The 26,244-nt window shown below is 47.6% G+C and overlaps 1 protein-coding gene across 2 annotated transcripts in view; it reads left to right on the plus strand.

The window, feature by feature from the left end:
• The window catches only part of CFAP74 (cilia and flagella associated protein 74), a 978,701-nt gene that overhangs the window by 443,052 nt on the left and 509,405 nt on the right, over nt 1-26,244 (plus strand). For both annotated transcript variants that reach the window (XM_069241006.1, XM_069241005.1), the window contains exons 24-26: nt 469-556; nt 16,057-16,230; nt 16,874-17,007. In XM_069241006.1, coding sequence (XP_069097107.1) covers nt 469-556; nt 16,057-16,230; nt 16,874-17,007 — 396 coding nt within the window. The remainder of the gene's footprint in view (nt 1-468; nt 557-16,056; nt 16,231-16,873; nt 17,008-26,244) is intronic.

Raw genomic sequence — 26,244 nt, forward strand, 5'->3', positions numbered from 1 at the left:
GTGATGTCAAACGCAATGATGTCAATTACATACTGCCTAACTTGGTTAGTCCCCTCACTTCTTTTTTAGGACATGTGCTCTGTGATATTGCTGTAAGAAAACAAAAAGATACCTCAGAAGGTTAAAGCTTCTTGATTGTCTGGCAGAGGAAGGGTAATGCAGACAGCGCTGCCGACAGTTTCGGGTCTGCAAGTCAAAATCCATGGATGGATTCATATAAACAACTTTTCTTTTTCATACTTTTTAGCGGTTATTTGCAGATTCATACATGAAGGCAGTCCCAACTCTCATGGACACATTGTGGCTGTAGTGGTAGAAGATGGAAAGGTTCTTAACCTTGATGTCATTGTGATGCTTTCAGAGAAGGTTCCACTTATGAGGAATTAGTTCTAGTGTTCCCATGGTGTTCTACCGGAAGTATGTCTTACAGTCTCTGCTGACATGTTATCTGTATGATTTGTATTTCAGATCCTCTCTTGTGGAAGATGCAGGAACCTATTTCGATAAAGAAACTGGGGTTCTGGAAGTCCCCATGACCATTTCTGTGGCAGATCAGGTGAGCAGGAGTGTTTACAGTCTGAAAACCGCACATGCTTTACGCTGCCTCTCATTAGTGCAGAATCCTGGCATCTTCCATGTCGTGTGTCCAGCACGATAACGTATTTCCTATGTATAAACACATAGATTGTATTAGGTTTTCCATCCTGAGATCATTGTATTGTTCATAAGTACTAACATTTCTCTGTCCATGTGTGGGATCCTGGTGTACCTTTTATGAAGAGAAATATCTATCCCCCAAAGTATTTGTAAAGGTAGACTACCATAAAGCAGCATTTTCTCTTATCTAGACCAAATAAATGTTATTTATACCTAATATAAATCTACAACTGGCCTGTTTTAGTCCTATTTAATTCCTAATTTTAAAAGGAAATAGGAAGGCACCTAATTTAGGAATTTGATGAGCATTTCAAGTCTGGCAAGCAGTCTATTCAGGGGCCCCGCAAAGCAGTACAACCAGTTAGTTTTTTCCTACTGTGTGCAAAGATGCTTGAATACAGACGTTCATCTTGTGAGATCTGCATTTTGAATGTTGAGTCCTTTTTCTTTACTTGGCTTTCACTTGATGCCTTTCATTTCCACTGCTGTTAATAAATGTAGTTTTGTCTTAACTATTTTTTTCTCCTCAGTTGCTTTTTTACCGCCAATTCCTTCCTGTTATTGAAGCTTTATCACTGTGTTTTGATATGGGCTTCGATTCAGCAAAATGACAGATGTAGCAGAAGAGACATCACACACACCCAGTCACCTTACCAACATCACAGGAAGTGACAGCATGTGACCCCAAATCTTCCCAGGAATTGATGTCACATGACCCTAATCTTGATGATATTACAATAATTAACATTGATGAAGTACTACAACTGCATGGTTAATAACACAACATAAACCAGACAAATGTCTGTTTTAGATAACACCTATAGTAGGGTGCTGACATGATCTTGGAAAGTGGGAAGATGTAATACTGCCCTGAATTGTAGCAAATGAGCCAAGCAAGCGAGCCAGACCTCTTCTGGAGGGTTTAGGGGTGGTGGGGTTTTTCCTGCAAGAACATTTTAAAAAATGGGGCTATGCAATATTTTAAAGCACAGTTTTAATATAAATATGCTAAAAAGCCATTGGTTCTGAAAGGGAACTCATTAAATATTCTTCTGATTGAAACTACTAACCGCTGATTGCTCACCTTAGACTATTCCCCAGGCATCAGTCTGGATAAGAAAACCTTGAGGAGGACCTCTGCGCACCAGTAGGTGACGCCAGTTGGATCCGCATCCATGCCATCAGCATCCTTCAAGAAGTCACACTACCAAAATATGCGCCACTCTGGCACACTGACATCAGTTCCTTTCTTCCCATGCTAACAGTGCGCATCCAAAGAGCTATCACAGTTATTTTTTTTACCATTTTCTTTTGTGGACCCTTTTTTGAGCATTTGTTACCAGTGCTTCTTAGGGTCATGTCCCTTTCAAAACATATGGGTTTTAAAGCTTATGATGACTGCCACCGACAAATGCCGGTGTCGTATACTCACTTGGGCTGTCTCTTGTGCCTGTGGTTGAGCCACGACCCCTTACTGCAAGTCTGTAGGAAAGTACCATCTTGCCTGGCATGTTACCCCCATATTTCACTGTATATATGTTGTTTTAGTGTATGTGTCACTGGGGCCCTGCCAGCCAGGACCCCAGTGCTCATAAGTGTGCCCTGTATGTGTTCCCTGTGTGATGACTAACTGTCTCACTGAGGCTCTGCTAACCAGAACCTCAGTGGTTATGCTCTCTCTTTGCTTTCCAAATTGTCACTAACAGGCTAGTGACCAATTTCACCAATTCACATTGGCATACTGGAACACCCTTATAATTCCCTAGTATATGGTACTGAGGTACCCAAGGTATTGGGGTTCCAAGAGATCCCTATGGGCTGCAGCATTTCTTTTGCCACCCATAGGGAGCTCTGACAATTCTTACACAGGCCTGCCACTGCAGCCTGAGTGAAATAACGTCCACGTTATTTCACAGCCATTTACCACTGCACTTAAGTAACTTATAAGTCACCTATATGTCTAACCTTTACCTGGTAAAGGTTGGGTGCTAAGTTACTTAGTGTGTGGGCACCCTGGCACTAGCCAAGGTGCCCCCACATCGTTCAGGACAAATTCCCCGGACTTTGTGAGTGCGGGGGCACCATTACACGCGTGCACTATACATAGGTCACTACCTATGTATAGCTTCACAATGGTAACTCCGAATATGGCCATGTAACATGTCTAAGATCATGGAATTGTCACCCCAATGCCATTCTGGCATTGGGGAGACAATTCCATGATCCCCCGAGTCTCTAGCACAGACCCGGGTACTGCCAAACTACCTTTCCCGGGGTTTCACTGCAGCTGCTGCTGCTGCCAACCCCTCAGACAGGTTACTGCCCTCCTGGGGTCCAGCCAGGCTTGGCCCAGGAAGGCAGAACAAAGGACTTCCTCAGAGAGAGGGTGTTACACCCTCTCCCTTTGGAAAAAGGTGTCAGGGCTGGGGAGGAGTAGCCTCCCCCAGCCTCTGGAAATGCTTTGATGGGCACAGATGGTGCCCATCTCTGCATAAGCCAGTCTACACCGGTTCAGGGATCCCCCAGCCCTGCTCTGGCGTGAAACTGGACAAAGGAAAGAGGAGTGACCACTCCCCTGACCTGCACCTCCCAGGGGAGGTGCCCAGAGCTCCTCCAGTGTGCTCCAGACCTCTGCCATCTTGGAAACCGAGGTGCTGCTGGCACACTGGACTGCTCAGAGTGGCCAGTGCCAGCAGGTGACGTCAGAGACTCCTTCTGATAGGCTCTTACCTTTGTTGCTAGCCTATCCTCCTTCCTAGGTAGCCAAACCTCCTTTTCTGGCTATTTAGGGTCTCTGCTTTGGGGAATTCTTTAGATAACGAATGCAAGAGCTCCTCAGAGTTCATCTGCATCTCTCTCTTCACCTTCTGCCAAGGAATCGACTGCTGACTGCTCAGGACGCCTGCAAAACCGCAACAAAGTAGCAAAGACGACTACTGCAACCTTGTATCGCTGATCCTGCCGCCTTCTCGACTGTTTTCCTGGTGATGCATGCTGTGGGGGTAGTCTGCCTCCTCTCTGCACTAGAAGCTCCGAAGAAATCTCCTGTGGGTCGACGGAATCTTCCCCCTGCAAACGCAGGCAACAAAAGACTGCATCACCAGTCCTCTGGGTCCCCTCTCAGCACGACGAGCGTGGTCCCTGGAACTCAGCAACTCTGTCCAAGTGACTCCCACAGTCCAGTGACTCTTCAGTCCAAGTTTGGTGGAGGTAAGTCCTTGCCTCCCCACGCTAGACTGCATTGCTGGGTACCGCGTGATTTGCAGCTGCTCCGGCTCCTGTGCACTCTTCCAGGATTTCCTTTGTGCACAGCCAAGCCTGGGTCCCCGACACTCTAACCTGCAGTGCACAACCTCCTGAGTTGTCCTCCGGCGTCGTGGGATCTCCTTTTGTGACTTCGGGTGGGCTCCGGTTCACTCTCCTTCGTAGTGCCTGTTCCGGCACTTCTGCTGGTGCTGCCTGCTTCTGTGAGGGCTCCCTATCTTGCTGGGCGCCCCCTCTGTCTCCTCAGGCAATTAGCGACATCCTGGTCCCTCCTGGGCCACAGCAGCATCCAAAAACCCTAACCGCGACCCTTGCAGCTAGCAAGGCTTGTTTGCGGTCTTTCTGCGTGGGAACACCTCTGCAAGCTTCTTCACGACGTGGGACATCCATCCTCCAAAGGGGAAGTTTCTAGCCCTCTTCGTTCTTGCAGAATCCACAGCTTCTACCATCCGGTGGCAGCTTCTTTGCACCCTCAGCTGGCATTTCCTGGGCATCTGCCCAATCTCGACTTTGTCGCGACTCTTGGACTTGGTCCCCTTGTTCCACAGGTACTCTCGTCCGGAAATCCACTTTGGTTGCATTGCTGGTGTTGTTCCTCCTTGCAGAATTCCCCTATCACGACTTCTGTGCTCTCTGGGGAATATAGGTGCACTTTACACCTACTTTTCAGGATCTTGGGGTGGGCTATTTTTCTAACCCTCACTGTTTTCTTACAGTCCCAGCGACCCTCTACAAGCTCACATAGGTTTGGGGTCCATACGTTATTCGCATTCCACTTTTGGAGTATATGGTTTGTGTTGCCCCTATACCTATGGGCTCCTATTGCAATCTATTGTAACTATACATTGCTTGCATTACTTCCTTTTGCTATTACTGCATATTTTTGGTATTGTGTACATATATCTTGTGTATATTTGCTATCCTCATACTGAGGGTACTCACTGAGATACTTTTGGCATATTGTCATAAAAATAAAGTACCTTTATTTTTTAGTATATCTGTGTATTGTGTTTTCTTATGATATTGTGCATATGACACCAGTGGTATTGTAGGAGCTTTGCATGTCTCCTAGTTCAGCCTAAGCTGCTCAGCTATGGCTACCTTCTATCAGCCTAAGCTGCTAGAAACACCTCTTCTACACTAATAAGGGATAACTGGACCTGGTGCAGAGTGTAAGTACCCCTTGGTACCCACTACAAACCAGGCCAGCCTCTTACATTGTTTGTGCAGCGGTGGGATAAGTACTTGCAACTACTTACCACTTTGTCATTTTGTACTTTTCATAAGAGAAAAATATACAAAACAAGTTCAGTGTATGTACACCTAACCAAAAAGTTTTGATTTTCTTCTCTTACTCTATTACTAAGTGCTGAAAAGTACCTCTAAAACTTTCAAAAAGTTCTAAAAAGTTGAAAAAGTTTTTTTTTCTGTTTCCTTAAAAAGTTCTGAAACTTTTTCTTTCTTTTTCTGTCCCTTAAACCTTTTTCTATCATGTCTGGTACAGGTCCTACTCTTGATCTGGTCAACTCTGCTTATGACCACCTTAGCTGGAAAGGTGCAAGGAGTCTCTGCATTGATAGAGGTTTAGGGGTAGGGAAGAATCCCTCTAGAGAATTGTTGATTAACATGCTCATTGAAAATGATAATGCCTTAGGTGCCACATCAGTTGAGAAGTTAGCAGATGGTTCACACTCTGATTCTGGGGTAGCCCCAGTAAGAATGTGAGATGGTATTCTTTCCAACCTGCCCCTTATCAGGCCACCTAGCATAACTGGTACTAATGTGAGCTCTCATCACAGTAGGGATGTCATTCCTGCAGGCCAGGTTGTTAGAGTGCCAACTAATAGGGAGAGGTCTCCCTCTGTCCATTCACACCATTCTTCTGTGTCAAAGCATGCCCAACCCACCCACCCTGATGACAGAATGTTAGAAAGGGAGCTCAATAGATTGAGAGTGAAAGAGTCCAGGCTGAATCTTAAACAGCAACAGCTGGCTCTAGACAGGGAATCTTTAGACTTAGAAAAAAAAGACAGAGGTTGGGGTTTGGACCCTATGGTGGCAGCAGCAGTATTACAGATAGTAATCCTGTGAAAGAGCATGATTCTAGGAATCTGCATAAGATAGTTCCCCCTTACAAGGAGGGGGATGACATTAACAAGTGGTTTGCTGCACTTGAAAGGGCCTGTGTTGTACAGGGGTCCCTCAAAGGCAGTGGGCTGCTATCCTATGGCTATCTTTCAGTGGAAAGGGCAGGGGCAGGCTCCTTACTGTGAAGGAAAGTGATGCCAATAATTTTACAGTGTTGAAGAATGCACTCTTGGATGGATTTGGCTTAACGACTGAACAATACAGGATTAAGTTCAGAGAAACCAGAAAAGAGTCCTCACAAGACTGGGTAGACTTTGTTGACTATTCAGTGAAGGCCTTGAAGGGGTGGTTACATGGCAGTAAAGTTTCTGACTATGAAAGCCTGTACAATCTAATCTTGAGTGAGCATATTCTGAATAACTGTGTGTCTGATTTGTTACACCAATATCTAGTGGACTCAGATCTGACCTCTCCCCAAGAATTGGGAAAGAAGGCAGACAAATGGGTCAGAACAAGAGTGAACAGAAAAGTTCATACAGGGGGTGACAAGGATGGCAAGAAGAAGGATGGTAAGTCTTCAGACAAGGGTGGGGACAAATCTAAAAATGAGGCTTCATCAGGCCCACAAAAACACTCTGGTGGGGGTGGTGGGTCCAAATCCTCTTCTAATCAAGTAAAGAAACCATGGTGCTATTTATGTAAAGTAAAAGGCCATTGGACAACTGATGCCAGTTGTCCAAAGAAAAACACCAAGCCTCCCACTACCACAACCCCTACTGCTACACCTAGTGCCCCTAGTAATAGCAGTGGTGGTGGGAGCACACCTACTAATAGCTAAACCAAGGGAGTAGCTGGGCTCACTTTTGGTAATTTAGTTGGGGTTGGTCTTGTTAGGGAGACCACAGAGGCTGTGTTAGTCTCTGAAGGTGCCATATATTTGGCCACCTTGGTTGCTTGTCCCCTTAATATGGATAAGTACAAGCCACTTCCCCTAATAAATGGTGTTGAGGTTCAGGCCTACAGGGACACAGGTGCCAGTGTTACTATGGTAATAGAGAAACTAGTACACCCTGAACAACACCTACTTGGTCACCAGTACCAAGTGACTGATGCTCATAACAACACTCTTAGCCACCCCATGGCTGTTGTAAATCTCAACTGGGGGGGGGGGGGGTTACTGGTCCAAAGAAAGTTGTGGTTGCCTCAGATTTACCTGTAGACTGTCTACTAGGGAACGATTTAGAGACATCAGCTTGGGAAGAAGTGGAGTTGGATGCTCATGCAGCAATGCTGGGCATTCCTGGGCATATTTTTGCTTTGACAAGGGCTCAGGCCAAAAAGCAAAAAGGACAGGGTGACTTGGATCCTGGAACAATGGACCAAGTGCTCCCTAAAGCTAGGGTTAGTAAAGGTAAATCCCTACCTACTATCCCTCCCTCTACAAATGATTCAACTTCTGAGGAAGAAGAATTTCCCCCCTGTGCAGAACCTTCACCAGAGGAGCTGGAAGCAGACACTGCTGAGCTTTTGGGTGGAGGGGGGCCTGCCAGGGAGGAGCTGAGTGTGGCACAGCAAACCTGTACCACATTAGAGGGTCTAAGACAGCAAGCTGTCAAGCAGCAAAATGGGGATGTCAGTGACTCACACAGAGTTTACTGGGAGGACCACCTCTTGTATACAGAGGCAAGGGACCCTAAACCTGGAGCAGCCAGGAGATTGGTCATTCCCCTGCAATACAGAGAGTTCCTCCTAACTCTAGCCCACGACATTCCCTTGGCTGGACATCTAGGGCAAATTAAAATATGGGAAAGGCTTGTCCCCCTGTTTCATTGGCCTAGGATGTCAGAGGACACAAAAGATTTTTGTAAGTCCTGTGTCACCTGTCAAGCCAGTGGCAAGACTGGTGGCACCCCAAAGGCTCCCCTTATTCCACTGCCTGTGGTTGGGGTTCCCTTTGAAAGGGTAGGGGTTGACATAGTTGGCCCCCTTGACCCTCCTACTGCTTCAGGCAATAGGTTTATCTTGGTGGTAGTGGACCATGCCACGAGATATCCTGAAGCAATTCCTCTAAGGACCACTACAGCACCTGCAGTGGCAAAAGCCCTCCTGGGAATCTTTTCCAGGGTGGGTTTCCCAAAAGAGGTGGTATCAGGCAGGGGTAGCAACTTTATGTCTGCATACTTGAAGGCCATGTGGAAGGAATGTGGTGTAACATACAAATTCACCACACCTTATCATCCAAAAACAAATGGACTGGTGGAGAGGTTTAATAAAACTCTCAAAGGAATGATAATGGGACTCCCTGAAAATCTCAGGAGGAGATGGGATTTCCTGTTACCTTGCCTCCTTTTTGCTTACAGGGAGGTACCCCAGAAAGGAGTGGGCTTCAGCCACTTTGAGCTCCTATTTGGACAACCTGTAAGAGGTCCTCTAACACTTGTAAAGGAGGGTTGGGAACAACCTTTAAAAGCTCCTAAGCAAGACATAGTGGACTATGTACTTGGCCTATGATCTAGAATGGCTGAGTACATGAAAAAGGCCAGTAAAAACCTTCAGGCCAGCCAAGAGCTCCAAAAGCAATGGCATGACCAGAAGGCTGTTTTGGTTCAGTACCAACCAGGGCAGAAAGTGTGGGTCTTGGAGCCTGTGGCACCAAGAGCACTCCAAGACAAATATCTGTGTATTGTATTTTCTTATGATATTGTGCATATGACACCAGTGGTATAGTAGGAGCTTTGCATGTCTCCTAGTTCAGCCTAAGCTGCTCAGCTATAGCTACCTTCTATCAGCCTAAGCTGCTAGAAACACCTCTGCCATACATGCCATCTTTGGGTCACCTTCTTCCTTCGGCCCTCATTGAGCCAAGAGTTACCCCTGCTGGATTACTGCTGGCGAATCCCCCCCCAACACCAGCGTGGCCCCCCTGGATCCACCCCAGATCCAAACTGACACCAGCATGGGTGCCCTCCTCCATCTCAGCTCCATCCCATCTGTTGTCATCCCTGACATCACTGGCCCTGCTTGACAACAAGGCGATAATCATCCAGACTCTGAGCCAATGCTGTCCTGGCGCTGTTCAACATCGATGCCAGGAACAATCCAGGCCCTACCAACTCCTGGACTTACTGCCCCCAGATAAATGCTTCCTTCCTGATGGGTTATTTAGGAAGACGTGCTTGGTCCCCTAGTGGAGGACCCTGAACCAGAAGAAAACTGGTATGAGTAGTTGGGTGTTGCCAGTGGCATGGAAACGTCTCTGGACTTTGGCATGCTTTCCCCTCTGGCCCTGTTTTGGAGAAGGGTGCAACCTTTGCCACTGTGATTCACAGGGCAGCAGGGGTACTTGACCTATAGCTGCCAGCACCCGATGTCAAGACCAATGTTTTGACACAGGTGCTTCATCCAGGCGCGGGCTCGGCTGAAGCATTGTTCCCCTTCACTGAAGTCCTTATTGTCATGCTCCTGGGGACCTTGGTCAAATCTCAGTCAGGGGCACTAGTGCACTGCATGATTGCAACCATCCTGCCCCACTAGAGACCCAGCCTACCTTACCCAGCACCCCTACCCTAAGAGCCTGGCTGTGCAGGCGTCAACAGCCAAGCTTAACCCAGATTTCCTCCACAGGACACGGAATACAAAAATCTGGACACCTTTTGGAAGCGCATTTTCTCTTCTACCAGCCTAGCCTTGTGGTCGGTGAACACTGCATGCCTCTATGGCTACCTAAAATTCCCATGTGTTGTGGGACTCCGTTGCATAGCTGCATCCATTGCTTCCCGAGGAGAGCCAAGCCATCCTCAACCAAGCCTTAGTTGGATGGTCTGGATACAGCGAAGTTTGCCATCAAATGTTGGGCTGAATGCCATAGACTCCCTAGGTAGAGCCATGACCTCGACGGAGGCGCGGCATCACCATGCTTGGTTGCAGTCCACTGGGTTCTTGGGGGATATCCAATCATCCTTGATTGACATGCCCTTTGATGGCAGAAGCCTTTTTGGTGACAAAGCCAGCATGGGGCTCGAACGGTTTTGGGAGAGCCAATTCACTGCCAGGTCTCTCAGCCTTTCTCTAACAGTCTGGCCCTAGCAACAGTCCTTTTGCCCCTACTGCAGACATGGTTGGGGTATATCTGTGCGTCCACAATACCAACTGCCCTAGTAGTCCAGCAGACTACTCAGTCCTTTTTGTGGACGTGGTCTCATGAGAAAAACCCGGAATGCTGTACAGGCTTCCTCCTCCCACTTGCATGTTCTCCCTGCACTGCTGAATCCATCTCCCCTTCCCTGCAGCATATATTGTAGCCATGCTTTGTGTCTGTTTTTGGAATCACATCCTCTTCAAAGCTTACTTTGGATCCACCTTTGCTGTATTAAACCACTTCAGGAGGTCAGCCCATGGTCTGGAAGAAGGAACCTCTGAACATAGGAGGTGGGCTGTCATTTCTTTAAATATGCCAAGAAGACCAGCTGCAGCTCCTACTTTGCTGTAGTCCATCATGGCCAGATGCACAAAACCACTGAATATTACGGAATGCCTTCCATCAGGAAAGCAGTATGACTGCCCACTTTTTGAAAAGCTAGTTTTCAAGGAAGTGAACAATGGAAAAAGTGAGATGCACTTGGAAATGATTGCTTCTGCCTATAGATTTGAGTGCAGTTATGAATATGATTGTTCACTGAGGCCTAACTACTGCTGTTTCTAAATATAAGTTGTCTCTTTGAACCAGGTAATCAGGTCCTTTTTCAACTTGAAGAGCCACATTGCACACAAATTTAATAAGTATGGACCAGAGGCAGGAGGCCTCACTGTGTATCCGATGAAAGTAGGCTATATGGAGTGCTGAGAGCCTATCTTAATGAAGCCTAGATCTACTAATGGCTGAGATACTAAATTTGCTGCTGTAAGGACCGTTGATTGTAAAATACTTGCCAATTTAGGTGACCTACTGCCTATTCCTGACTCATGTATGTCAACCTCAAGGCCGGACCCCTCTAACACCTCTCTCCATTTTCTAGCAAGAGGATTAAATACAGATTGATGCCCTTTGCCGGATGTGAGTGTGTGAGTACTACCAAAGATGAGGAGTGTTAAAAGTTGGTTGAGTTGTATTATGCCCCAATGAGTGTTGGGCACATACTTTGTTCTCCCACAGGCTGGTGCCTGGCCCCTGACCACAAAGACCATATTGGCCCTTCAGCTGAACCACCCACTGTCATTTGAAGAACATCAGACCTCTGTGTCCAGATAGCCAGGGTGCCCATTGAACAAGTGCCACCTGAGTGCAATAGTTAAAGGGACGTGACACTCTACCCTTCACAGGTGTGTAACCTGCTCCACCCAGTAACTGTCATACTCCTCTCTGTACTTACCTTGTTTGCTCTGTTGTTTGCTCTGTGATGCAGATGAGCGTTCAGATCTCACTGTCACTAGAATGTAGACTATTACATTTTCACTCCTAGACTAATAAAAGTCTGCAACTTCATTTCAACTTTACAGAGAATGTTCATTTTAAGCCCATACAGGCAACAACACAATTAAACTTAACTGGAACAACGGGCAGCTCAGAATCTCTACAACATTCTCCACATGGTTTATCAAATGCTAACAGTTCTAATAAAAAGAAATTATCACTTGAACACATTAATATATAACATATAAGGGCCTTGAAAAATCTAAGTATGAAAGTAATATTTAGAATTTAAATTTACTCCCTCACCCAGGAACACAAAAGAATAAAAGCACAGAAAATGAACTCGGAGCAATTAGACACCAAATTAGTCCAAAAACACCATCACCAAAAAGGAGAACTGTCCTGTAACAGGCAACTTGTAATCTTTCCTAAGGCCACTACTAAAGCGAATAACATTTACTGGCACAGTAAAGTGGACACTGCAAAAAGTCCCAACATCTCTTTCATTCTAACCATGAAATATTTACATTACATATTTATTTCCACAATCTAATGGCTTGATAATTATTCATGGACAAATTACATGAAAAAATTACCCAATTATTTGACAATTAGATATATACTATAACTAAAAGCTTAATAAGGCCATTTGAGGCCTTTTCTAAGGTTACCTTACTTGCCTTATGAAGGAGCTTGCTCTGTATGTTGTTATTAGTTTCTCCATGGTACAAGGCTCTGTACAGAACTCTCTTCAAACAACCATTGTTACTCTTTTAAAAAACAAACATGCTTGTCCCTGAATTACCCTCTTAGTTTCAGGTATATTGCAGGACATCTGTAGTCAGCAGTATTTTAGAGATGCCTCTCAGTGCTTTGAACTGCATGATTGAAAATGTTGCCTAGTACACATTGTATTTCTGGTTTGTCTATCATGCTTTCCTCTTATGTGTTTCCTTTCTGTTCCTACTGTGCCTTATTCTAATTGTTCTGTCTTTATAGATGTTAAGTTGCTTTGAGGACATCAGTTGAGAATTCCTGCAGCATAAATTGACTTGATATGGTTTAATAGTTACTTAGTTTATACCTGGTTGTGTTAAGATTATGATCCTTTCTTTTTCTTATAATGATCAACTATACATTCACAGGCAACTTTTCACTTCCTTAATGGGAAGGAAAAAATCAGTACTAAACTATTGTTGCTTTTCTTTGGAGAATGATTTTAAGCTGATGCGAATGTACTAATGATACAAAATAGACAAAAAACCTGAGGTCATGTTATTGAGACGCAAAATGGACTCGCTAAGAAAATGCTACATTTTGCATTTACAAATTGTTTTGACAACATATCCTTGTCATCCTCTAAGTCAGTAATTGATAATGTCAGTGGATACTCACCAAGGATATAAATTGATTAAGACATTTAGAATATATAGCTGGTTGAGCTAACAAGATGCTTCAAAAAAATTAAAACTTGATTCGAAATATTAAAAAGGAGACTAACAAGAAAAAATAAAATATATAGGAAATTAAGTCTGTAATTGACACATGGTGGTAAAGGAACTTATCATGAACATAGCCCAAAATGATTTAGATGTTTATCTAGTTATCTTTGAGTCATGGAGTATACCTTAAATTGTAGTTTAAATGAGACAACAAAGGATGTTAAACTTAATAAAAAAATATGTGGTTTGATCATGAAAGTAGCTGTGCAAAGAAAGATCTGAAAAAGTTACTGAGAGAGTTTAAGACTTTTAGCAAATTGATACCAATTAAGTAGAAACAAAATGAAAAAAATGTAGAGCCCTACTGAGGAAACAAAGCTCCTGTTAAAGTTTAGCAATTTATGTAATTTTTATTAAGCAGAAAAAACATGGTCACGTTCTGGAAGCTGTTAAAGGTGGACTTTTCCCAAGAGCATCTAGAAACCTCTTCCACCATTACAGAGCATCAACGGACTTGAATGTATATTAGAGCTCTACCAAGTAACAAATGCTTTGGATGTTTCAGTAAACCGTGACACGTCACCAAATTATTCATAAGCGTACCTTACTTTAAATAAGGATATTGAACTAATAGCTTATATCAGTCAGAGTACAGCGACAGACTCTGATGGAATACCTAATTTTGTTTTTAAGTTGAGTCTCACATTATGAGCTCATATTTTACATCTAGTTTTCCTATATGATTTTGTTGTTGGAGTGTACATCTAAGAGTTGTGTTGAAATTGTGTTCAGATTGTATTTGAGGTGCAGGAAAAGTTGGCTTAACTCAGGAAACGGCCCTATGGAACAGATAGGGTTTAGACCCAATTTGGGTACATGATAAAACACGAGCGTTGGAGCAGATAAGTCAAAGGATGAAATAACAAGAAATATAGAAGTTATAAATAGCCTAAAGGAAGGCTGTATTTTATTTCCATTATTGTTTATGTTGTTTTTAGTTGATCTTCCTTCGACTAAAATAACTCTAAATGTACCCCCACCCCAACAGTGACAGACAAGATATAAGTGTTTTATTCTTGAACTGGTCCTAATGAGCCATACTCTGATTAGATTACAGTGTCAGCTCAATACCTTAGCACTTTACTGTATGAGAAATAAACTGACAATCAGTGTAGGCAACACACAAATCATGTAGTTTGGTAAAAAAAGGATCTACTTTTAGGTGTTTTTTGGGGAATGAAAATGTGAACAGAACTATAAGCCATAAGAACCAAGGGGTTACATTTGTTAATTTTTGAATTTACACAGGATTATAATAATGTAAATACTAAGGGTTTGTGCAGCTTTAACAATCGGTTTGACAATCAGTTTGTTTAACCAGTAAATCACATGCATTTCTTAAAGCTAGTTCCAGTTGTATTAAATGATTAAATTATATAGGTACATTAAGCAATGAGCAAAACATAAACTTTAAATAAAATGAAAGGAAATTACTATATTACTTTTATTAATAAGGTTGCCAATTCAAATATAATGTCTGCTCCTACAGGTGCTGGAACAATTTATGGTGATCTGAATAAAAAAGCATAATGAAAGTTTAAGTTCAGTTAGGACATCTGTTTGCCAAATGTAGTATTAATGTTAATTCTCAAGGAGAAGATCAAATATTACCTAAAATATTGAATCTCATATGTTATGTTTGTATTGTGATTATATAGGCATATGTGGCTTAATAAACTTAACTTTGAAATAAAGGGTCCGTAATCTTATTGTTGTTTTGGACAGACTTCTCTCCATGGTCTCCAACGTGCCAAGGACATTCTCCTTTATCTTTATTCTCTTTTTAAAATATTTACCCAATCCCGCCAAATGTGGTGGTAGGATCAGTGATTAACTGTAGGTTGAATTATTCAACTATTTTTTTCCTGGGTATTGCTAAAATGTTACAAAAATAGAAGCAACTCATAATGCCAGAGTCACATAGTCACTGGCTTAAGAATACAGGATGCTATCTTCAATGCTAAACACGACATTCAGTGGCTCAAAATGGAGCAAAGTGTTATGTTCAGATGACTGTGCCTGATCAGTATATCTTGTAGACTTTGCTCATGTCCTCAATCAATAAGAATTTTAGCTGCCTTCTGGCAAGACTTCCTATCTCCAGCAGCACATTTCTTGTAATGTCCCCTTAATGGCTGGAGATTTTCAAGTCTTGGGCTAGAATTATGGAATATGTTACTTTGGCATTGTGTGTTGAAACCTCCCACTATAATTTTAGTGGATGTCTCAGAACATAATTGTTCTCTTTGTAGTTTTTGCCCACAAACAAGACCTTTGATGATGCTTTTCCCCAGAACAAGACCTTTAAAAGCAGTAGGCTGACATGCAATAAGAGATTTATTTTTTTGTGTAGATTATATGTAAATGCCCTACTTACATACTTATGTATGAGAATGGACAGGTTTCTCACCCTTCTTGTTTATAGTCGCAAGCCCCTTACTCCAGAACACTGACCTGCCAACCCTCTCTGGTTTAAAGATCCTTCAACATGATTTGTATAGAAAAGTGGTTTTGGGCTCAGAAGTGCAAAGGTATTGTTAGAGACAGATTCTGGGTTCTGCCTGACTGCACTGGTTTCAGGTTAATTTGTAACTTATTTTGTACAGGACAAAATTATTTATCTTCTATGACATGAAGACATTTACATTCCATTAATCCAGAGGAAAGGGAACTTTAAACTTTCTGTTTAGGAGTTAATATTACAAGATACTTGTATTGGATAATCTTTCTCCATACTTTTGCCTACTTTTAAAGACAACTTTCTGGTGTGGGGATATCATGTGGACTGTTAAACTCATAATTGGAAGCTGTTTTTAATGTTTTTCTCAATATGCACATTAGCAAAGCATTGCTGAAGCGGGGGAATTGGGGATCAAACTACCTCAACTGTGAACGTCCCTGGTCTGTTGATTCACACATTAATTCCTATTTGCTATAAGGATAATGAGAAATACATGTTTTAAAAGACCCCTTCAAACACCTTCCAGTAGGCCTCAAACACTTGCCCTTAAAACTATTTGTAATATTGAGATTGTTTTACAGAGGCAAACTTGTAATAAATGTGTTAAGTCTGTTTTTTTTTTTTTTTTTTTTACCAATGTTGAAATTTGTGTCACGGTACTTCTTTTACTGCAGACCAGACCTGTACCATTCACTGTCCACGCCATTGTCACAACCTCTGATTTGGAAATCAGCCCTGCTGAAGTGGATTTTGGATATTGTACCATATATGAGGCTGTGCAGGCTACAGTGCTACTCACCAATAAGTCCATCCTGCCGCAGGAGTTTGGATTTGTGGGCATCCCAGAGGTACAGATTGTATTCTTTATAGAATTGAGAATCATTTCTTTAAAACAGATATAGAAATCTTAACTGTTCTTAATGTGTCTGTGTTTGTAGAGTTTTTTCAGAAGGGACTGAACAAGTCGTGATGACATTATTTTATGTCATTAGTGGTAGCTAAAATATGGAGAGATAATTCAGCAGGTCGTAGCTGCATTATAAAGGCTTAGACAGAAGGAGCTAGGCAGGTAGTAGCTGGAGTATCTGGGTGTGTATTAGCAAGGGATGTGTAGGTGACGGCTGCATAATATGTGGTGCATAGACAGCTGAAGCTGAAAAGATAACAGTTATTATGACTGATGATTAAGGTAGAACAAGGGAATAGTTGGAGTACAGATAACTAAATCGAGAGGGTCTAAACTGATAATAGCTGGCGTAGCGGAGCACTATAGTCAGTGATGGATAGGGACGTAGTTTCAGTATATAATTGGACACTGCTGTGAATACGGATAACATGATAATACTGGAAAATGTATGAATGTAGCCTACAGAATGGCATGAGGTATACGGTTTTTAATATCTTTCTTTCTTCATTGTATGATCCTTAAAATGAATAACACCTTGACCTGTATAATATGATTCATTCAGTTATTGTATTTTTTGTTCACAGTGTGCAGACATTCAACCAAATGATGGGTTTGGTACCATTTTGCCACTGGAAACCATAAAAATTGATATAATTTTCAAAGCAATGAAAGCGAAGGAATACAGCTTTGATCTCATCTGCAAATCGGCCATCAATCGGTGAGTAAACTAGCTTGGCACTGTTACACCTGACAGCCTTAGGGAGGTCTTCCATGCAACTTTCTGCCTGCCTCCTCCCCTCTCGTCGTTTGTGCTGGTATTAAGACTCTGTGCACTTTCCCACTGCTAACCAGTGCTAAAGTGCTTGTGCTCGCTCCTCTAAACATGGTAATATTGTCTTATCCCCAGTTGACATATTTAACTTACGTATAAATCCCTAGTTAAGTGGTACTATGTGACATGTCCCTAGAGGGCGAAATGCTCCGAGCTATAGGGCAAAAGCCCCAGCCATAGTGCTTTAAAAGATACCAGAAATCCAGGGGAGGTGATAATGTTGAAGCCCTTCCAGCTTAGGGTGAGGACTCTGAAAGTACTTTTAGCAGAAAGGCTGTGTGGTGCTGAGTTGATTAATGGTGGTCCTGTCATCCTGGGACCACAACAAGCTGAGATATGGGCTGAAAAGGATTCCAACAGCAAGGCCATGCGAGGCAATATGGGGTGATTTTCTAGAAACTGTGAATTTTATAGTAGTGGCTCTCCTGCTGTGCTTCAGGTTTGCATTTGTTGCCTTTTCCCTTTGTACCAGCCTTGTGCTGTGTTCCTGTTTTCTTGTGGGGGCCTGGTTCCACCTGGGCACCCCATTTGTTGTCCTTATTGGAGGGCAGCGCAGGGAGCCCACCCTGGCTACCCTCGTCTGCTCCCCGCGCTGACAACCCGATCTCATGCTGCTGCAGAAGCCGATAGCTGTTATTTGACGTGCAGAGTGTGGCCGTCTCCCCTTCCCTCCAGACATTGGCATGGTGAATGTGGTTCACACAGGTCAGGGTGGGGTTTGGGGGGCATGGGGTGCAGCAGTACCCCCCCCTTCCTCAGCCCTTGTAACAGGGCCTTTTTTGCAGGGAGCCCGACAGCGCATCTTTGCATCATTGAGCACTCAGGGGTCTGGGGATGGGGTCCCAGCCCCAGGAATAAGAATCCACCAGGTGCATGGGGGGCCCTGGGTGAGATAGAGCAATGGGGAGGGGGCCCCATGCATGTCCTCTCCACAGCAAAAATATAAGCAGTTTCCATGTGCCGTCCTCCAGACCCTGGCCCACTCCGGGGACATTGTACCAGCCCAGCAGCTGAGCTCCATGCGCTCTGAGAAGGAAATGGTCAAAGGTCACCAGACTTCCAGATGCAGTACCTCAGACCCCGTTGGGCCGATATGGACATTCCTAGGCTCATTTTACTCCTGGTGATGAGCTCTATCCACCAGGGGCAGTTTCAGCAACCCGTCTCAGTTAACAAGCAGTACAGTCCTCAAAAAGCATTTTTTTCTGGTGCCCTGCACCAGTTCTTCTTTGGTTCTTTGTTGATGGAAGCAGAAGAGTACAGGGCTTTCCCACAGCTAGTCCTCAGGCAGTGTAAGGGGGTCAGCCTCACTGGCCCGGGGGGGGGGGGAGACCTACTGGCCGGCAGTCAACTTGGCAGACTCCTTGGTCCTGAGTGGGGGTGAAGGAGTTCCTCCTTCCATTTCTCGTTGGCAGTCCCAAGATCCAGCAGGGAAGTGTGTAGAAATCTGCAGGCAAGAGAAAGAGTCTCTCCCTTGTGCAAGAGTTTTTAAAGGGGAGAGGTTACAGAAGACATGCATCCCTGGCCAATCTTGGTGTCATACGCGCCTCTAGGCAGCATCTCAGTGGTGCGGTCACTTTAAGGTGGAGCACGTAGCCTTTAAGGTTGCGCGCTACACCGTGAAGAACACTCCTTGCCCATATTCCCTCCCACAGTACTTACGTACTGGCTGCTTACCTGTAGACTTCCGTGCTGGCGCCTTCTCGTGTTTTCGCCGGGGTCCTGCTTCCTTCTTTCGTGCCCTCGGCCACAGTTCTCAGCGTCCCCTGTTTCTTTAGGATCCTGGCGGGTATGTCCTCATGCATCGGGTTTACCGAGTTCTTGTCTCTTCTGGTGACGTCCTTTGATCTTCTGGAAATCCTTGAGAAATAAACAGAAAAAAACAGTCACTTAAAGGGGCGATCTCTACATGCTGGTAAAATTGATACAAGCTATAGTCAAAACATAAAAGTATACTTATCTAATGGATGTTGTTTGAAGGATTTGGTGATTCTCACTGCTGTTTGTTTTCTACTAGGAAAAAAGAGACAATTTATTATTTCTTTAAGGCTTGATGAACTTATACAACATTATGAATACAAGGAGTTGGTGATTTCAACCATTGTTTATTTTGTGCAAGAAATAAGAGACATAGGCCCTCATTCTGACCCTGGCGGTCGGTGATAAAGCGGCGGCCAACCCGCCAACAGGCCGGCGGTCCAAAATATGCAATTCTGACCCTGGCGGGAAGCGCCAACACAGCCCGCCGCATTAACACTCCGCCCGCCACGGCGGAACAAACAAACAGCGCGGTGGTCCCCGCCAACAGCCAGGCGGCAGACAATGTACCGCCCACCCTATCACGACCCACCAATCCGCCACCTTTTCCGGGGCGGGAGCACCGCCGATAAAAACACGGCGGAAACAGACTACGAACGGGAAAACGCTCACCTCCACATACTCCACGCGAGATTCCGGCAGTATGGAACCCGAGTTGCAGGTCATCCCCGCACTCCTATACCTGCTCCTGTACCAGGAGCACGCCCGGCGGCGCGGAAGACATCGGTGAGTACTGCACCTACGACACAGGGGAGGGAAAAGATTACAGGCACACACCCACCCACCCACACCCACTACAACACACACATCAATGCATTCCCACAGATCACTGTCACAACCCACAAACCCCCCCCTCCGAAATAATGCAAAGACCAAAAGAAGAGATCTTAAACGGGCAGATATATTTAAAAATGGACAGCAGTAATCCCAATAAATAAATAAACTATGTACAAAATATATACAGCTACTAAATGTAGTCCAACCACTGTCCGTGGACCACAGGGGTCCTGAGCAAAGGGGCAAGGCCCAGTCCCACGACAAGAACTCCACGGAGAGAACACTGCAGGGGCATCAGAAAGTAAAAAGGACAGGCACCTCAGGGGGAAGGGAAGGGGGGGCACCTCAGCCACTTGAGTACACGACGCCAGATCCACGAGGGGACTCCATGACCACTGGCCCATCCTGGGGAGAGCAAAGCCACAGTCCATACAGTCCATACAGTGGGTGGCCTGCCCACTGGGCCATCCTGGGGAGAGCAAAGCCACAGTCCAAACAGTCCATACAGTGGGTGGCCTGCCCACTGGGCCATCCTGGGGAGAGCAAAGCCACAGTCCAAACAGTCCATACAGTGGGTGGCCTGCCCACTGGGCCATCCTGGGGAGTTCAAAGCCACAGTCCATACAGTCCATACAGTGGGTGGCCTGCCCACTGGGCCATCCTGGGGAGAGCAAAGCCACAGTCCAAACAGTCCATACAGTGGGTGGCCTGCCCACTGGGCCATCCTGGGGAGTGCAAAGCCACAGTCCAAACAGTCCATAACAGACTCCACTGCCACTGGAGGAGGCATGTTGGCCAGAGGACATCCTGCAGCCCTGCCCGAGACAGATCCTGCCCTGCCACGTCTGCCAAAGGGCCAGCGGTTCTTGCCTGGAAGGGCCCAGTTCAGCGGTTCTTGCCTTGAAGGGCCCAGTTCAGCGGTTCTTGCCTTGAAGGGCCCAGTTCAGCGGTTCTTGAGACGGCGGTCCCCAGCGGAGCGGTGCTGGAGACGGCGGGGCCCAGTTCAGCGGTTCTTGCCTTGAAGGGCCCAGTTCAGCGGTTCTTGAGACGGCGGTCCCCAGCGGAGCGGTGCTGGAGACGGCGGGGCCCAGTTCAGCGGTTCTTGCCTTGAAGGGCCCAGTTCAGCGGTTCTTGCCTTGAAGGGCCCAGTTCAGCGGTTCTTGCCTTGAAGGGCCCAGTTCAGCGGTTCTTGAGACGGCAGTCCCCAGCGGAGCGGTGCTGGAGACGGCGGGGCCCAGTTCAGCGGTTCTTGCCTTGAAGGGCCCAGTTCAGCGGTTCTTGCCTTGAAGGGCCCAGTTCAGCGGTTCTTGCCTTGAAGGGCCCAGTTCAGCGGTTCTTGAGACGGCGGTCCCCAGCGGAGCGGTGCTGGAGACGGCGGGGCCCAGTTCAGCGGTTCTTGCCTTGAAGGGCCCAGTTCAGCGGTTCTTGCCTTGAAGGGCCCAGTTCAGCGGTTCTTGCCTTGAAGGGCCCAGTTCAGCGGTTCTTGAGACGGCGGTCCCCAGCGGAGCGGTGCTGGAGACGGCGGGGCCCAGTTCAGCGGTTCTTGCCTTGAAGGGCCCAGTTCAGCGGTTCTTGCCTTGAAGGGCCCAGTTCAGCGGTTCTTGAGACGGCGGTCCCCAGCGGAGCGGTGCTGGAGACGGCGGGCCCAGTTCAGCGGTTCTTGAGACGGCGGTCCCCAGCGGAGTGGTGCTGGAGACGGCGGACATTCTATGGCCAACTGCTCATTGCCTGGTGGTGCCCTCCTGGGCAGCGGGGATGGTGCTCCTTCAATGCCCACCTGGGCTGTGGGTGGTGGGGCCCTCCTGGCCAGCTGGGCTGGGTCCTCCCTGGGCAGCGGCTATGGGGGTGGTGGGCTCTCCCGGGGCAGCTGTGCCGGTTCCTCCCGGGGCAGCGGCTATGGGGGTTGCGGGCTCCTCCTGGGCAGCTGTGACGGGTCCTCCATGGGCAGCAGGCCTGCTGCCTGACTTCTCCGCCTTGCTGCCCTTGCCCTCCTTAGTCGGGAGTCTGTGGCCCTTTCCTCCCTTTGGAGCTGTGGCTGTTGACGGTGGCTGGCTAGTGTCCTGGGGGGATATCGAATCCGGGCTCCGGCGGCGGCCCTTCCGCCTTCTGCTCCTCTTCCCAGGGGGTGGGCTGGCTGTCCCCTTGCTGCTGGGCGAAGATCCAGACCTGCGGGCTGGTGGGCTCCAATACCCCTGCACCCTTGTCAAGGGGGCTGCAGGGCTGGTGGTGGCTGAGGTGCTCTTTTTACCCCGACGAGAAGGAGGGGGGGGCTCAGGGTCAGGAAAGAAGGTAGCAGTAGAGAGAGAGATTTTCTTGGGACAATGGATAGTGGTAGGTACAGTGGGTATGGGAGTGGAGGGAGAGGATGTGGTTGTAGGCGAGACAAGTTTGCTGTCTTTGGGTGCAGGTGCAGGAGCGGGAGGCTGTCGTGAGGTGGATGGCTGTTGGGTGGGTGGGTGGCTGCGTTTGTGTGGTGTGGAAGAGGGGGTGACAGACACAGTGGGAGAGGACACAGGGGACGTGTAAATGGCAGTGGGGGTGGTGACTGCACGTGTGCGGACTGTACTGGAGGGTGTGCTGGTGATGGAAACACTGGCTGATGGTGAGGTGAATGAAGGTGTGAGTGTAGACGTCACAGGGAGGGAGGAGGGAGACGAGGAGGTGGGGGTCACAGAGGTGGTAGTGACTGTTGGCATGTCTGCATCGGAATGTTGCTTGTGTGAATGTCTGCGTGATCTGTGGTGCTTATGTTTGGATGAGCTGCTCTTGGGTGTTGAGGTGTGTGCAGGCTGGTCTGATGGTGTGGGTGGGACAGGCAGAGGAACAGGAGACTGGGAGGAGGGAGTTAGTAGAGGGAGGCAGGAGACAGGGACAATGGCTGCCGTCAGTGCTGAGGCCAGAGCCTGGAACGATCGCAGATGGGCAGCCTGACCCGAATGAATGCCCTCCAGGTACGCATTGCTGCGATGAACCTCCCTCTCCACCCCCTGGATGGCATTCAAAAGGGTAGTCTGCCCAACAATGAGCGTTCGGAGGAGGTCAATGACCTCCTCACTGAGGGCAGCGGGGGTAACAGGGGCAGGGCCTGAGGTGCCTGGGGCGAAGGAGATGCCCGGCTTCCTGGCAGAGCGGGCACGGGGCGAACGCTGAGGGGCTGCTGGGAGGGCGGAGATGGTGCGCTGGGTGGCGGCTGTACCTGTAATGGCGGGGGGCACGGATGGTGCCACCCCCACAAGGGAGCTCCCTTCCGAGGACGTGTCCGTGTCGCTGCAGGGTCCAGTCGTCCCCGTTGTGGAGCTCCCCTCGCCCTCCGTCTCACTGGTCCAGTCAGACTCTGTGGCATGGCCCTCCTGGGCCATGTGAGATGCAGCTCCCTCCTGCCCCGATGCCACTTCTCCTCCGCCTGATGATGCTGATGCACACAAGCACAGAAAGACAAACAAAAAGGGGGGGGGAGAGAGAAATAAAGAGATTTTGAGTACATGGATCACCGGTACAGTTAGCGGACATGACAGACACAGATGCCCCCTGCACTAAGTTGCGCACTTGGGGTCCGCTACGCATTCCGTGGAACATGCCCTACACGCCTAGAGTTGACAACTGCACCCATGGATGACACGGCCCAGGGATGGCTGTACTGACACACTACTGAGGGTGGTGGCTGGGGACACAGGGGCTTACGGGGGTGCCCAGCCTACAGATATCGCCCTGGCCTAGGGGGACCCCCAGCCCTCCTCCCCCACCCAGACACCTCCACTGCGCGACAACAGAGTAGATAATGCTTGTACTCACCCCCTTGTGTCTGCTGTGCTGCCCTCACGCGCCCATCCAAATCAGGGAAGGCCACCGCCAGGATCCGGAACATCAGGGGGGTCAGTTGACGGCAGGCACCCCGCCTACGTTGGGAGGCCATCCCCAGCAGAGACTCGGCGGTCTTCTTGGTCCCGCGGCGGATGTCCTCCCACCTCTTGCGGCAGTGGGTGCCCCGTCGATGGTGGACCCCCAGGGTCCGGACTTCCTTGGCGATGGCACGCCAAATCCCGATCTTCTCATGGGCGCGGACCTATGTGACACGTACAGGGAGGGAGAAATACCACGTTCAAGTTTGTCTGCATTTTCGTTGCCAGTGGCCCAACGCCCCCCATCCCCGCCAGGCCCCCCGCCAGGCCCCCCGCCAGGCCCAACATGCCCCCCATCCCCGCTAGGCCCCCCGCCAGGCCCCCCGCCAGGCCCAACATGCCCCCCATCCCCGCCAGGCCCCCCGCCATGCCCCCCGCCAGGCCCAACATGCCCCCCATCCCCGCCAGGCCCCCCGCCAGGCCCAACATGCCCCCCATCCCCGCCAGGCCCCCCGCCAGGCCCCCAAGCCAGCCAGTGGCCCCAAATCCATATTGAATTAAACTCACTTGTTGGTCTGGAGGACCGTAGAGTAGCGCATACTGGGGGAGGACCCCATCCACAAGTTTCTCCAACTCCTCTCCAGTGAAGGCAGGGGCCCTTTCCCCAGTCGCAGCAGCCATTGTCCCTTCCAGACCGAGGTCACAGCAACACTTGCAGTATAGGTCCTCTCCTGTGAAAGTTCAAGTCGCAAGTGGATAAGTAGATAGAAAATGGCGGTCACGTCCGCGGCGGTGCGTACCGCGGCGGTGCGTACCGCCACCGCCGGCGCCCTTCGCCATTGGCTCCTGAAACCCATAGGCTTCAATGTTAACCAATGCGGCTTCGCGCCGCGGTCTTCGCCCGCCGACCGCCGCGGTGTGCCACGCCAGCGCATTGACCTCACATCCCATTGTCACACTTCACAGGTCAGGCAGCCGCCATTTCGAGGGTCCACATGGCTCAATTTCAACTGCGTCACACAGGCCTAGGCCTTGCATAGCCACTCAGACACGCCATTCACTGCATAGAGAATCGTTTACTGTGCAAGCTGTGAGTACGTACCTGTGGGTTGCTTGACTGTGTGCTCCATGTTGTCCTTCCTAGGCACCGTCCGCTGGGTTTGTCGAGGAGACGGATGAATCCTCGCGTGTACCGACCGCTGGTGGACCTGTCGACAATGGAAGAACGCCACATTATCCTGACCTACCGGCTTGACCGTGCCACTATACATGAACTGTGTGCCCAGCTGGAGCCCGACCTGATGTCCCCAATCGCCAACCCACAGGGATTCCCCCTCTGGTGCAGGTCCTGTCAGTACTCCATTTCTTGGCAAGTGGGTCATTTCAGACAACAGTGGGAATTGCTTCTGGGATGTCTCAGCCCATGTTTTCGAAGGTGTTATCCAGAGTGTTGTCTGCCCTGATGAAATACGTGAGGAGCTACATCCTTTTCCCTGAGGTGGGCGAATTGGCTACAGTGAAGGGTGATTTCTACGCCCTTGGACATATTCCCAACGTCATTGGTGCCATTGATGGGACCCATGTGGCTTTGGTTCCCCCAAGAGACAGGGAGCAGGTGTACAGGAACAGAAAAAGTTACCATTCCATGAACATCCAGGTGGTGTGTTTGGCTGACCAGTACATCTCGCATGTAAATGCCAAATTCCCAGGGTCAGTGCATGACGCCTACATCCTGAGGAATAGCAGCATCCCTTACGTGATGGAACAGCTAGAGAGACACCGTGTACAGGGAGTGCAGAATTATTAGGCAAGTTGTATTTTTGAGGATTAATTTTATTATTGAACAACAACCATGTTCTCAATGAACCCAAAAAACTCATTAATATCAAAGCTGAATATTTTTGGAAGTAGTTTTTAGTTTTAGCTATGTTAGGGGGATATCTGTGTGTGCAGGTGACTATTACTGTGCATAATTATTAGGCAACTTAACAACAAAAAATATATACCTATTTCAATTATTTATTATTACCAGTGAAACCAATATAACATCTCAACATTCACAAATATACATTTCTGACATTCAAAAACAAAACAAAAACAAATCAGTGACCAATATAGCCAACTTTCTTTGCAAGGACACTCAAAAGCCTGCCATCCATGGATTCTGTCAGTGTTTTGATCTGTTCACCATCAACATTGCGTGCAGCAGCAACCACAGCCTCCCAGACACTGTTCAGAGAGGTGTACTGTTTTCCCTCCTTGTAAATCTCACATTTGATGATGGACCACAGGTTCTCAATGGGGTTCAGATCAGGTGAACAAGGAGGCCATGTCATTAGATTTCCTTCTTTTATACCCTTTCTTGCCAGCCACGCTGTGGAGTACTTGGACGCGTGTGATGGAGCATTGTCCTGCATGAGAATCATGTTTTTCTTGAAGGATGCAGACTTCTTCCTGTACCACTGCTTGAAGAAGGTGTCTTCCAGGAACTGGCAGTAGGACTGGGAGTTGAGCTTGACTCCATCCTCAACCCGAAAAGGCCCCACAAGCTCATCTTTGATGATACCAGCCCAAACCAGTACTCCACCTCCACCTTGCTGGCGTCTGAGTCGGACTGGAGCTCTCTGCCCTTTACCAATCCAGCCACGGGCCCATCCATCTGGCCCATCAAGACTCACTCTCATTTCAT

Source organism: Pleurodeles waltl, chromosome 6 (genome assembly GCF_031143425.1).
Source record: "Pleurodeles waltl isolate 20211129_DDA chromosome 6, aPleWal1.hap1.20221129, whole genome shotgun sequence".
NCBI classification, from domain to species: Eukaryota; Metazoa; Chordata; class Amphibia; order Caudata; family Salamandridae; genus Pleurodeles; species Pleurodeles waltl.